Source organism: Schistosoma mansoni, chromosome 1, assembly GCF_000237925.1.
Source record: "Schistosoma mansoni strain Puerto Rico chromosome 1, complete genome".
Lineage (NCBI taxonomy): Eukaryota > Metazoa > Platyhelminthes > Trematoda > Strigeidida > Schistosomatidae > Schistosoma > Schistosoma mansoni.
The window spans coordinates 47,271,810-47,287,100 of record NC_031495.1 but is presented as its reverse complement, the minus strand read 5'-3'; the positions used below and the strand labels follow the sequence as shown (position 1 = coordinate 47,287,100).

Sequence of the window (15,291 nt, the reverse complement as noted above, 5' to 3'; positions counted from 1 at the left end):
TGTATCGGAAGCTATGCTAAAAATAACTGTTTGATATTTTGTCATTTAGGAATAAATCAAAATCCAGAATTAAACGCCCCCCTAAAATTAATATCCCCAATTAATCCAATGTATGGGAAGGCGTGAAAACAAGCTTTTTGTCACAAAACATTTACATCAGAACTAAAGAAACAACGCTGATTATAAGAAATACAAACAATAACAATTAATACACATTTCCACAAACCCGTTAAACACGATGTGTGTAGTGATAATCGGTTTATTAGATATAAACAGTTAAATTTCAAGAAAAAAGTGTACATACCACGATCAAGTGTGAAAGGTTTAAGCCAAACAATGGGTCGATTTAAAGAAATAAGAAATGCATCTTGTTCACCATGACCTCTACTGTTAGAAGTGGACAATTCCATATTTTGATTTGGTGCAAATTTTTCATCGGCTAGTAAAGAACGTAAAGCGATTGACGTGCGGAAAAATGCAACATTTTGAAAATCAGGGCTAAGCGCATGAAATGTATCCTGTATAAATTCAAAGCACAGGGACGAAACGGCCGTCCAGTGCTTCCAAGTTTTCCCTGGTGGTCTAGCTTCAATTGACTCACTCTTTCAACTATGAAAATACTAAATCTCCACAAAACCCCTTCTGATAATAACTATTGTTATTGTTATTATTATTATCACTATCATTACCATTACGATTATTATTATTTGACGATTTACTCAGGTATAATGATGTGGATGGTGTATAAAGATGAATTTGCTAAATGGAATGAACACATAGAACATTTAGCATCTATGGTAAGTTTGTATTATTTCAGATTCTTTTTTTGTGAGTTCATTAAATTATGTTTATATGATCAACGGTTTCTAGATTGACTTGGCTTTATAGCTAAATGAATAAATATCAGGAAATAAAGTGAAATGATTAGCGAATAGCTATTTCTTTGTAGCAAATTAACGAACATATTTGCAAGATTGCTAGATGATATTGATATTATCTTGATGCATCTTGCTCACCAATAGTTAATTATCATTTTACTGATATATATTCATTATTATTATTATTATCAAATAATGAATGTGTGTTTGTTTTCTATTACAATGACATCATCTTCGATTAAAACAATATTATACATAAGTATATTTATTATTTCAATTATCAGTTCTCCTATGATATAAACAAATAATCTGATCTTCAACTCTGAAGCCATCTTCTGATAACTGACACTTACGATTCATACTTTCAGCAGTTTAATTTGCCAGACAAATTATAATATTTTAAAATATCTGTCCATTGAGTGGTTGACTTGCTTTAGTCAATTATTGAAAAAAGTTGTTTTTATTTTCTCTGATCGTTTTTTTAAAATTTTGTTTCTTGAATATATTGACACTGCTTAATTAACGTGTTATGTGATGTAGATACTACTCTTATTTATCATATACATTTCATTTCAATATCATATCATATATCTTCAGATGCCTCCTGAAGACGTCACAGAATCAATGCCAGCTCGTTCAAATTTTATTCATAGTGTACATTATCCCACTGGATATTCACCAAAAGATCATTCTCAAAATACATCTATATCTTCTCCTCCACCATATTCATCTGTTCATCCAACTGCGACAAGTGTTAATGAAATGCCAGATGTATCAATAGAAACTAATCTGTCGAATAATAATAATGCTAACAATAATAAGAAAACATCATCAACTTTATTCCTTCAACTTAGCATAGAAGATCTTGGTGTTTGTTTGCCTATTCATATGCTCAAGGTTTGTTTACACACTTGGATCCATATATAATAAGTTCTGTTGACTTATTTTTCATATTACAATTATAAAATTATTTGGCAACTTTTTAAAATATTTCTCTGTATTCCATAACACACACGTTTCACATCATAACATCAATTCTGTTAGACTTCATTTCATTAATATCAGGTTCATCTTTAAATTTATATTTAAAAAAAAGTATTTCATTTAGATATTACTTATTTTGAAATTTCATGTGATTTCTAATTTATGTTCATCACTAGTTAGCGTTAGCCAAAAAAAGTATTTGATACCAGAAAATAAACTTATTTGTAGTTATTTAGTTAGGTTTTCTCTATTATATCATAAGACCTATCAAGATATATCGACGTTTGACAGACGTTCATTGGTTATATGTAATTTTTCATTATTTGTTGAACTATAATTCAGAGATATTTCGTACCTTATAGATCCTTGCTTAAGAAGTGTTAGTAATAACTTCTTGATTAAGGTAACAACATCAGTTTTATTTTACCTCAGTCAGTTAAATGCTGTAATTTCTCTTTAGCTTCACTAATTATCCATATATATACATAGTTCGATCTGTTGACCTACACTACCTTGAATATTTACTTAGTATTGTTTGTTTGGATCTTCCCATTGATGTTTTCAGGACTGAAACTGGTCAGTCTCTAATTGGCATATGTGCATACTGTGCGTATTGCCTCCATATCTTTGCTTACTACCTTGAATAGTTTAAATCACTAACGTATCTCAATCGGACTACCAGCGAAAATCTGAGTGCATTTGATAGCTGTTTCATCCTAGTGTTACACTTCTCAATAGTTCCTATCCACAGCCCCTCTACTACGGATCGGACCTAGTGTGATTTATGCTACTTATTCGGACAGATATAAGTATGATGCACCGAGATCTGACGGTAGGATTCTTACTGGCACAAGGGGAACCTAAAGAGAAAAGAAAGAAAAGCATAAGCAGTCCCAGTAGCAGGAATGAAAGAACGATGGTGCTTGTAAGAGACAGTTCAAAGAAAATGTGCAAATGATGTATTCAATGTATAGTTTTCATCTTTTACAAATCCAGTGTGTGATTTTACTGAATACAATAAATTTGTCTTCTTTTAACAAGTCTTCGCTCACTAAACTAGGACTTTCAGTCTCGAGTGGGGACTCCTAGCCTCTAGACTGTTGAGTCGGCATCCGAATGTTTTGATATCTAACTTCAATCAATTCACCATTATGCATAAACCTCATCCATTCCCTGCAATCGATGACTGCTTCAGAACTTATATGAGTTTGACTCCACGGGTCACGGCTTCTCACTGAAACTGCAAATTAGCTCCATTAGCACATAAATGTGTCTCCTGTCTTATGCTACTACGTAGTAATGGAGTAATTATCAGATGTCATTTCACCCTTAATTGAAAAACTGATTGTAGCAAATGGATTCTCTCCTTCACATGTGATAAAAGCTATGGTTCTTAAGAAAAGATAAGTGTTGCCTAGCTGTGGAATCCAGGATGCGCATTTCGTCCTATTTGAGACTCATCAACTGGATTTATCCGCATCCCATCTTTGTTTATAATGCTTGTAAATTAGGGCAATACTGACTCAATCTGCATAATATGCACATATGCCAATAATGGACTGATCATTTGCAATCCTAAACATCGACGGGAGGATTCAAACAAATAATACAATATGGTGCTTAATGTTTCCTCCAAGTTGTTTTAATCTGTATTCTAGATTTTTATTTAGTTTAAGGAAAATTCACCTTTTATTATGACGACATAATTTTTGGATAGTTGTTACCGAGTAGTATCTGGTACGAAATTCATTTGTCACCTTTGTTACTGAAGACATGTATTTATCTAAAACGAATACGTCGCTCGTATGATAAAATGCGACGATTTAAGTTGAAAAATAATCAATACCGAATTGAAGTATTTTTCACTTGCTTAATACTATTTAATTTTCGAAAATTGTTCATCTCGTAATGAAAAGTAGTATGCAGTTGTTTAATCATAGAAGTTAACTTAGGTTAGTTTGATGTACTTTTGAACGTTTCATTTTCCGCTAATAGCTTACTGTATTCAAAGTATTTGTGCAAATTAAAATTGAGTAATAGAAAAATATTTTTCTAAATATTTAATGTTGAACTCAATAACGGTAAATATGTTAAATATAAAACAGATCATAGTAAACAATTTACTACTGTGTTGTATGATTTATTGTTTAATCATGAAAACACTACAAGTTAGGATTATAATTTATTTTTCTGGACTACTGTGGTATTATTTTTTCATCCTATACAATTTTATCAACTTATTCAATTGAACCGCTTAATAAAATTATATTTAAAACAATTATTCCCTTAGATAAATTTGAATCATGTAATAAGAAAACAAAGATTATCAGAACTATGTGTTATGTTATCGCAATACATTCAGTTGATTGTTTGTGATTTAATTTAATAGTTTCTTACTATTCTATTCCTCTCCTAATTTGCTAGTTACCGTCGCAAAGTTTGAAGTCGGATTCACGAACCGCCTTAGTTTTAACATTGGATAAAAGTCGTATTTCTGCATGTTATCAAGATTCTCTTGTTAGTCAAGGAGAATTTACTGGTGAGATATATATTTGTTATTTTTCAAGATTCCGTCTTTCATGTAATATGACTACAATAATATTGTAACAATACCGTCATTGAGGTTCCACCTAGGGAAGTTTGAAAACCCCGATTCCAAACTAATGGTGCACATGAGCTCCAGGATCCTGAGGGAACAAATGGCGTATGAACCAATTGTTGGTCACCAGCTACCATGGGACTGCATCTTCTGACGTTGCTCCATTGCCTTGTAGATAAAACGTTTAGGTCAAATCCTCCAGTCGTGGCCCTCTAAGTAAACCACCTGCTTCGGTCTGGGCACCTGGGTAGTTTCACAGCCCACACACAAATCAAGTGACTTCTGTGGCGTATATTTATTCGGTATCCCACTGCACTAATATTTATGTGTTGAAATAAATGAAAATAAAATACCGTCATATATTTTCATCCGTCTGTTATGACTTGATAAAAAATAGGACATATCCAATTCATTATGACTTTATGTTCGGCTTTTATCACGTGAATTATCCACCAACCGAAATATGACTTCCTCGATATTAGCACTGTACCAAATCAATGACATTCAACTGGTATGAGCAGTCTAGCGTCCTTATTGGTCCCTTGTCCACTTAGCCCTTACATTTAAGTCCAGAACATCAATTACAGCTTCTGGTATGCGAATCATTTATTTCAAGCATACTCGGTTTATATACCAGATAGACAGACCGCATCACACCATAGAATAGAAAATAATATTTGTACAAGATCAAGCCAAATGTGGTTGTGAACGTGGTTTACAATAATCAATAAACTGAATATAATTTAGGAACAGTAATTCGTATAATAATAATCCATAGGTCAAAATGAAGATTGTAGTAAGATGAATATAGATATACACAATCTAGTTACTCAATAGCTAGACAATAAGAATATATATAGAATAACAGTCCATTAATAGGTCCTGGGAGTCACCTGTACTTATGTTTTCACCAAGATATAACACTGTCCACTTTATTTATCTTGTTTTTTTCGCTCATATATTGAATTCTTGTTTTGATTGTTAAAAATCATACTGTACGTTATATAAATTTTTATCAAAAATAGATTTCTGTTTACGTTTCGACGATGAATTTAATGTTGGTTCAGATGATTGGAAACCAGACAAAAAGCGATCAACAATCGATGTGAAAGGAAAACGTTACGTTGTCATACTGAATGCATGTGTTGTTCCTAGTGGGACATTTAATGTATGTTGGAGAGATCTAGGTAAATAAGCAACTACTGATATTTTATTGAGAATTTACTTGTGTTTAGGTAACAAAAAAGAAATATATCTTTTTAAAATGTTGATCTAATCTGTTCTACTTTGCTTTCATTTTGTATTTAATGTTGACAAAAAGTGATTTCATAGTGTGTTCATTTCTTTGTTTTCTTGATGTTAATTATCCTCTTTTATCATCTATGATTTACAAATTTAATGCTTAAATAAGCATAGATTTCCCGTACTAACCTAAGGATACAGAAGTTTGTATTTTCTTTATCAAAATGAGTCTCTGTACTTGTGACTTTTTCATGAGACACATCTCTTATCTGACTGCGCACTGCCCGTTGGTGCGCTGTTTGGACTCATGATCGTGTGTTTTCAATTACAACCTCGAAATCATCAAGTTAAACTTAATTCCGTCGTTAAGTCATTTAGAAAAAATAACACCTATAAGTTTCCTGAATCTATCTCTAGCTAAGAATTATCAACTTTTATGTGATTGCATAAAAAGTTTGTCGCAAGAACATTCTTCTTATCCGTATGAAAATCATTGTTTCCATTTTCTTACATAGTTGTAATTATAAGTTTTCAATGTTCTTTATTTTAGTGCATTTCACGATGTTTCAATGAATATATTTCAAGCTTTACTAAAAGGCATTATATTTCAAAGATTCATTGTTCACACCAGTAATATTTTGTATCGTTAGCTTAATTATCAACAGTGTTAAACTTCCGTTTTTCTCAAGAAAAAGTCTATGGATAGGTGGCTTGGGGGTTAAAGTGTGTTCTTCTACCAGTCACTAAGTCTCTTGTTCTAACACAACATAACCTATTCTGGTTTTTTCAACCCTGGACCTCGGTTTTTGGACTCGTCTGCAATCTTGAGGGGGACTGACATTTCTTAACAGATCCAAACATGGATCGCCTAATTTTTTTAGTCTGAGACGTCACCACTAAGCTGTATAAGGCCGACTTCCAACCACTTAATATCAAAACATACTGAACTCGGTGTCAAATCACTTTGGCTGTTCGCCACATTACAACTTGAGTGATGGAATTTCAATAGCACTTAATATTGGACAACTGTAACGTTGGTCACTATTCAGTCATTGATCCATGTTTATATTCATTTGTTCCTTCCTAATGTTACTTTATCTGTATGGTTACATAAAGAAAGATAAACATCACGTTACACTAAAATGACTGAGTTTTTATAATTTTTATGGGCTAGAAATAATGCCCATTATTTCATAGTTCAATATTAGAAATCTGAAGTTTGAAACTAACGAATATTCCTATTCGTTTTTTTGTGATGAATATTTCCAGTTTTCCCTCATTTGTTCTGTTATGATTTTATTTATTAAATATTTCACTAGTAAACTAATGTTAACCAGTTAATTAATTTTTCATGCTATTACTAGAAAAACGTGGCCAATGGCATATAGCCATTAACTGGCAGATGCGTGGTCTAGATTTTCACCTGGACGATAATATTGGTCGACGTTTAAAGGCGTTGTTTACTATTCTTACAAGAATGACGGGTTATAATGACGCAGCGCCCCTATTACCAACCTCTGGTGAAGAAGAAGAAGAAGAGGGAGATGAAGAACGTCAGTCGCGTGACATAGCAAATACACATGAAAATCAAGTGGTTCCGTTGAGCGAAAATGAGCATCAAACAATTCCATGCTCTACGGACAAGCGTTCATCTGTAGTGTCTGCTACTTCGACCAAAAAGTTTACTACAGATGTGGACATTGCCTCATTAGATCGTTATCGATATTTAATTATGTAAGTACAAAGTATATTTTGGTAAATTTGTCCCGAAGCAGTCGATTTAATTAGAGCAGTCAGTCCCTTAGATAAATTTGGATAGTGTAATAAGAAGACGAAGATTATCAGAGCTATGTTTTATGTTACCGCAATACATTTCGAACAATCTCATCATACTTAATATACTTGTTAAGGCCATTTATATACCAAAAACATAAAAGGTCAACTAGACAAATGGATAGTAAGAAGAAAGAAGAAGAATAGTCAAGAAAATAATCCAAAAAACGGAAAATAGACTAATATAACCAGATCATGTTCAGGGTGAAGGGAATTTAAATTTTCGTATGCCCAAGGATTCAATAAGCCTTAGTATATGTCTTTGAACACTTCTATACAAAATCACGAAAGCTGAGTCAAAATTAATTTTATAACCTTCTTGAACTAACCGCTTAGCTGAAGAGAACGATAGATGTTTATCATGTAATCTTATTGGGTCGTTGGATTTTATTTGTTTTTGCATGTTCAAACTCCCTAATTTAGAAATCATGATTGCTTTTCCCTATGTTTGTGCAGCTGCACATACATTTATATTGGCAAACACATGGGGATGTAACGCAGTCGTTTCGTGCCTTTTAGGTTTTTTGTGAAGCATGAATCTTGCTCTTTCTTCGATAATAACCTTTGCTACGTAGTACATTTTGTTAAAAACTGATTTAGTCCTTTGTTTTAATCAAAGTCTATTTAACTCACTTCTGAACAGTAAGGTGATGTGAACAGGGTTTTTTGTGCAGAAGATATAGTAGGTCTCATTATACTATGACTTTTCTATCGATTTATGAATTTTAGAGGGCAACCATTTTCCATTAATGTTTTGTTCAACAACCTGACTTCTTTATCAATAGCGTCGTTTGTGTAAATACGATAAGCCCTTTATCAAACTCCATTCGTTTTGAACTGGGTAATAACTATTATAATTAAGATACTGATCTATCCAAGTTGGCTTTCTAAAAATATATCACTCGACTGAACTATCTTCTTTTTTACCTATAAATGTGTCTAAGATAGTAAGCTGGTCGTTTTTTCCCTCTTCACATGAAAGACCAGTGTGGTTTTGAAGAGTGCTAAGTTTGTTCATTGAACAATTCATATCCGTTCTTTGACAGATAGCTGAGATCCCGACCGTTGCTGCTACCTTGACGTGGTGGTCGGGCTTGCCTATCGTGATGAAGCAATCGAGCTATGCTGGCTGGAACAATCGTTCCTCGAGGTCCTACCATGCCAGACAGGTCGGTTGAAGAGCGGTAAGACTAAAAGCAGCAATCCCAAGGCGAAGTCGTACTGCCGACTGTACAGAGGTGTGACGGCAGTAACGTGTTTCCTTCAGACAACCAGCATGACAGCGATGCTGCCTTCCCACAAGGAGGGGTGGGGTTAGAAAAGGTCGACCCTAAAAATGCACACCTCGCCTTATCCCACGGATATCCGTCTCCGGCGGCAAGGTTCTTTGAAGAACGGAGCTAACACGTCAAAAATCCCCCACAAAAAGGCCGTGCGTGACCGGCCTCAAGCAGTTGTCCCTTGGGCACTGCGGTCAGGCTCCCAGGTCGTTCAGACCAACACTAATCCAATTTCTTTTTCAGGTCCCTCAAGAAATACCCTTCCACGGTGTGGGTAGCCGGGAAGTGATAAATGCCATTCATTTGACCTCATCTAATCAAAATAAAGAACCATCTCGATACACGCTTCGTGTATCTGGAAACCCTGATGCTGCTTCCCGTGGCCTCGCTGGAGTAGGTATAGCATTAAGTCCTAGGGCAGAACTAGCCCTTTTAGACTGGATCCCAGTAGACAGTCGTCTATGCGCTGTCCGACTAAACGGATCAGTAAGGACTCGGAAAGATAGGGACACTCGTCGTTGCCTCTTCGTCGTCTCTGCCTACTCTCCCACTGACTGCAGCTCAGACGATATAAAAGATGAGTTTTACAGGAAACTTTCTGACCTTCTCCGAAAAGCTAGGCGTTCTGATGTAGTAATAGTGGCTGGCGACTTTAATGCTCAAGTAGGTAAACTAAGTAAAAGGGAAAGACACCTGGGTGGATCTTATGGTGTCGTGGCTAAAAGAACAGATAATGGCGACCGTCTGTTGCAGCTGTGCTCAGACAACCGCCTATTTCTTGCAAATACTAACTTTAAGCATAAGGAAAAACATCTTTTGACATGGCGACCCCCGAATTCGTCCCAACGTTGGACCCAATTAGATCACATCGCTATCAGCCACCGATGGAGGGGCTCGATAGAAGACTGTCGCTCATTCTGGGGCACATGTTTAGATTCAGATCACGCTCTAGTGCGAGCACGTATCTGTCTGCGTCTTACTGGTCGTAGGAAAGACACTGCAGGGAAGCCTCTAAGGGTTCCACTTAATGATAAACAAGCTAAGAATATATTTCAGGAACAACTGGAAAAACAGTTAGACAGACATGTAAGTTGTGCCCACCCCGAGGCAGCGTGGAATGACATCCGAAAAGCTGTGGAAACAGCAGTGATGTCCGCTAGTAAGGTAAGCCATAAGGTCAGGGAGAAACAATGGATCTCGGCAGCATCTACCGCACTGATAGATGCTCGAAAACTCATCCCACCTGGCTCTGAACATAACGAAGAGCGGAGTCAGCTTAAGCGAAGGATAATAAGAAGCCTACGCAATGATCGTGAACAGTGGTGGGCAGCAAAAGCAAGAGAGATGGAAAAGGCAGTGGCAATAGGTAACAGCAGACAGCTGTTCAGACTTATTAAAGAAACCGGCATTAGTAGCCCAACTATTAGCGAAACTATCTCAGACAAAGACGGGCATATCATTCATTCTCAATCCAGGAGATTGGATCGATGGGCAGAACACTTTAGAGATCAGTTCAACTGGCCTTCAACCACACTTCAGTTACCCACTATCCCCAGTCATCCTGAATGGCAAATTGAGGTAAGTCCTCCAACTCTCTACGAGGTTGAAAAAGCTATAGGAAATCTAAAGCGAGGGAGAGCCGCAGGCCCTGACAGGTTTACCCCTGAGATTTTTAAGGATGGTGGTCCAGTACTAGCAACGAGATTGACTGAGGTCTTAGATAGTATCTGGGAACTGGACGTAATTCCATCTGACTGGTCCCAATCACTGATTGTGCCAGTCTATAAGAAAGGACAAAAGTCCTCTTGTGACAATCACAGAGGAATCAGTTTGACTAATATAGTGTCTAAAATATTAGCTTCAATAATACTTGAACGCCTAACCAAAGCTCGTGAAGAGCAGACTAGAGAAAACCAGGCTGGTTTTCGACCTGGACGTAGTTGCATAGACCAGATATTCACCCTACGTCAGGTCCTAGAACATAGACATACATTCAGACGTCCCACAATAGTAGTATTTCTTGACCTTAAGGCGGCATTTGACTCCGTTGATCATGAGGTTCTATGGCAGTGTTTGTCAGTGAAAGGAGTACTAAAGAAGTGCGTTAACCTCATAAAGGCTCTCTACTCGAACACAACTGGTCGAGTTAGAGCCTATGGCGAACTGTCATCAGAATTGGTTACCTCAAGTGGTGTTCGTCAGGGCTGTCCATTCTTTTCATCTTTGTTTAACTTTGTCGTTGACATGCTTTTAGAAGTAGCACTTTCCTTATATAAATCTCCTGGAGTTGAACTTTTACCGGGAGGCTCACTTGTTGACTTAGAATACGCCGACGACATAGTTTTATTCGGTGAAGACTCTGACAATATGCAGAGTCTTCTGACCACTATAAGCAACAATGCAGGCATGTTCGGGATGTGATTCTCCCCCTCGAAATGCAAAATGTTACTTCAGGATTGGGTTGCATCGACACCTGAACTAATGATAGGGAGTGAAGTAGTTGAGCGTGTTGACAGCTTCACTTATCTTGGTAGTCTCATCAGCCCTTGTGGTCTGGTGTGTGACGAAATCTCAGCAGGGATACAGAAGGCTCGTCTAGCTTCCGCCAACTTGCGCCACTTATGGCGTAGGCGAGATATCCGTCTAGCAACAAAAGGACGTGTTTACTGTGCAGCAGTTCGCTCCGTCCTACTTCATAGCAGTGAAACATGGCCGATAAGAGTAGAGGATATTCGTAGGCTACTAGTATTTGATCACAGGTGTCTTCGAAGCATTGCTCGTATATCCTGGGACCACCAGGTAAGTAATGCAGATGTTAGGAAACGGGTACTAGGTAAGGATGGCAAATCGATTGATGAAGTAGTGAAACTTCATCAGTTGAGATGGCTGGGACATGTAATACATGTGCCCAACCACCGACTGCCCCGACGTGCAATGTTTTATGGTGTAGGAGCAGGTTGGAAGAAAGCTAGGGGCTGCCAGACCAAAACATGGCATAAATCCATGAAGTCACTGACAAGTGGACTGAGCCATGTTGGTAGGTGTAGACTAATTGGCATGGATCCGTGAGATGATAGCAACCGGTGGTTAGAGATCTGGAATGACATGGCTCAAAATCGTTTGCAGTGGCGAAGGTGCATCCACTCTTTGTGTAATCCCGAATTCTAATCTTCCGAATTCTTTATGTCTCTATCTTTTTTCTCTTTCCAAATTTGTTTCACTGTATTATACTCCTTCAATAACATCTTCAAACCCTAATCTCTCACATTAATGCTTATACTCTTACTACTTCTACCAATATGGGATTTGAATGGACAACTGCATCTCTGTGCTAATGTGGTATGGCAACTCGAACTGATGTACGTACGTACGAAGTTCTACGTTGTAACTGACTGACTGAGATAGCTGAGATATCATTCACATATCTCTTCTTAAAGGACATGTTTCCGACTAGGTCTTCAGCTAGATTACTACATGTGCCATAAACACGTCAGTGAACAATAGTTCTAACGGACTACCCATAACAACCCCATCGATCTGGCGAAAGTATTCACCTTCAAATGTGAACTGTCCTTTGTCAGTGCACAATAGTAACAAATCTTTAAGAATTTTTAGAGGAACAAGTGATGTAAAACTATTCAAGAATATTTAGTTCCATGAAATATCAATAGTCTTTTTTAAAGGTACATTTGTGAAGGAGGAACTGCACGTCAAAAAAACACATTGTCTTCCCTTTGATATTAATATCGCCTAAATAATCGACCAATCCAAAAGAATCCTTCAACTAATACTTACATAAATGTCTTCAGATAGGATCCAACAATGTCGTCAACCGTTTAGCCTTGTTATTTGTAGATGATTGACACGTTGATAAAATGTTTGATTTCTGAATTTTAGGTAGTCCATGAAAATGACCATATTCAGAGCCCATAGCTTTAAGAATATAAAATTCTTTTTGAGCAATAACATTCGCGTCTAACTGTTCCAATAGGTTTGAGTGTACGCTTGCCTCTAGTTTACTAATATCTTCAAATTCGACATCAGGCTTAAATTTACTTTCATCACTGAGGATGGATAACATCTTACTTTTGTATTCATATTTGTTAATGATAACCACACTTGATCCTTTAACAGACTTAAACAAAACAATCAGCAAACGAACTACAAACAAACCTTGATGTTTGTAATATTCTACCAATGTTATCGATTAGGTATTATTTCTTTCTTAGCTTGTTTGATTTTATAATGTCATATTAATTTGTAGGAATAACTTTCAGAAAAACAACAATCTACACCAAACCACTTCATTTTTGAAAACTTCGATTGATGCAAAACTGTAGACATAAATAGACCAAAATGATTTTCTTTTAAGGTGAACCGTTTTGTCAGTATATTTTAAAATGTTCTATAGTTTCAAAGGTCAATGTGTTTATTACTCAATTCCAAAGTTGTTTTTATTTTTTTATAATACATTTTTGATCAATAGGCCTAAAGAGTCTAATATAAAAAATCCCCTGGATAATTCACAATTTCGAAGTATGGAATTTCATAAGCATAAATTAGATTTATCGGATTTGCAAGCTTTCAAACGTCAAAAATGGAATACTCTTCGAAAGAAAAAAACTGGACATGTGGTCAGTTTAAATTATCTGTTTACATTTTAATAGTTACATTTGAAATATAATTACGAAACGAAAAGCCATTTATTGAGGAGGGGGGATTGATCATATTTTTAAATGACTGATTCCTAGCTTATTACAGTTAGATTATTGGATCCGTTTTCATTTTGTAGCACACAAACCAGAAAAATCACCTCAATCAATCCTATAGAAATCAAAGAACGAAATGACAGAAGAAAAACTAAAATAAACAGTTCCAATTGTAAAAAAAACTATATCGGACAAAGTGGACGCCTCCATCTTCGCCTGCATGAACACTAATTATCTGTCGAACGCCATGACATATCTTCACGTGCATCAATGAATGTGGACAAAAATTTGACTGGAAAAATGTTGAAATTTTGAATAGGAGGAATAATAAAAGCACCAGGGAATCTTTAGAAGCTTGGCACTCTGGTCAATCAACAAACACATCAAAATCTATCCAATCTATCTACCAATCGGAAAAATCATGGACAAATTTAGAACCAAGGTCAGATCAAAGGGAGATACAATCAAAATAAGGAGGCAGATATTAACAAATTAAAGATCAAAAATAACCAGTCAGATTAAGGTCGACTGGATAAGCTGAAAGTCATATGTGGAGGAATTTGAATACTTCACTTCTACCGGACGTTTGTTCTATGTTATTCAGAAGAACAATGAAAGCTCCAAGACCAAACCATGCAGCTTGTAGAACGGAATTCTACCAAAATCATCCACCTGAGCAACAAATCTTTTTCATCAACTTTGGTTTTTCTTATCCACATTCCTCATCCGATTTTTTGAAGTACGGTAGACTAATGTACAAAATTCACCCAAAATATTTAAATTTTTCACTTTAGTTTTTTCCTTATCTCAGATGAAGGCTATATGAGATTTGGTATCTATGTTCTTTACTATGTCATCTGTTCGTCATTCGTCTGAACAATAAGAGGATATTTGAAACTCATTAGTATTTAAATTACAAAATTTTACTACACTATGTAAGAGGTTCAGAAGTAGTTACTCAATCTACATGGTTTATAGTTAATCCATGAACATGAACTTGGTTACCGTGATGTGCTATGATTTACTTATCCTCTTTTTATACTTATCACAATATAATTGCTTGTGTTTATTTTAACCAATAGGTTTATTTAGCTACGATCGATAAGAGGGAAAACTGAAAAAACTGCTCCATTTGTGACTGATTTGTTTTTCATATTATTCTGTGTAAATATAACATGCAGCATATAATTTATATGATGGATATTAGTGAAATTGTAAATAATAGGATTTCGGTTGTGACAGTTAATAAGTATTTTGAAGCTTAAGTCACTGTTGTGTTGTCCATTAGTACACTACCGGATACGGGCTCAGTGGTCACAAGTTTAAGCGTTCACGCCCCAGAACGCAGGTCATGGGTTCAATTCCTGATTACGGGGTCTCGAGTGAGCACTGCTAAGGAGTTTCATGCTAGGACGAAACGACCTCTCGGTGCTTTCAGGTTTTCAATTTTTGTATAGCTGAAATCAGTCCATAATGTAAACTATGAACTTTAGTCTATATGTTAGTAAATATTTGTTAGAAGTTAGTTGCCTAATAAAGTTTATTTACTTTTCGAATTCGAAAGGTATAGTAAGTTTTGTATTAGTCATGTCTCTGTTCTTTACGTATTGAGATTTATTATTTGTTTTTTTGCCCTCGGCCTAAAATGGTGGACTCGACTGAAAATGCAGTGACGATTATAAGGGATTTGTCTTTAAGATTATAAGTAATCGAGGTCATGTTTCTTGTCTATTAATTGACTTTTTCGGGTATAAATTAACTGATTT

At 35.9% G+C, this 15,291-nt stretch overlaps 1 protein-coding gene across 1 annotated transcript in view; it reads left to right on the top strand.

Moving 5' to 3' along the window:
- The window catches only part of Smp_171790 (hypothetical protein), a gene marked incomplete at both ends in the record, with an annotated part of 108,417 nt that overhangs the window by 60,963 nt on the left and 32,163 nt on the right, over window positions 1-15,291 (top strand). Inside the window, 7 exons of the mRNA XM_018794641.1 lie at window positions 724-828; window positions 1,648-1,775; window positions 4,287-4,401; window positions 5,487-5,648; window positions 7,068-7,187; window positions 7,275-7,437; window positions 13,303-13,450. Coding sequence (XP_018649033.1) covers window positions 724-828; window positions 1,648-1,775; window positions 4,287-4,401; window positions 5,487-5,648; window positions 7,068-7,187; window positions 7,275-7,437; window positions 13,303-13,450 — 941 coding nt within the window. The remainder of the gene's footprint in view (window positions 1-723; window positions 829-1,647; window positions 1,776-4,286; window positions 4,402-5,486; window positions 5,649-7,067; window positions 7,188-7,274; window positions 7,438-13,302; window positions 13,451-15,291) is intronic.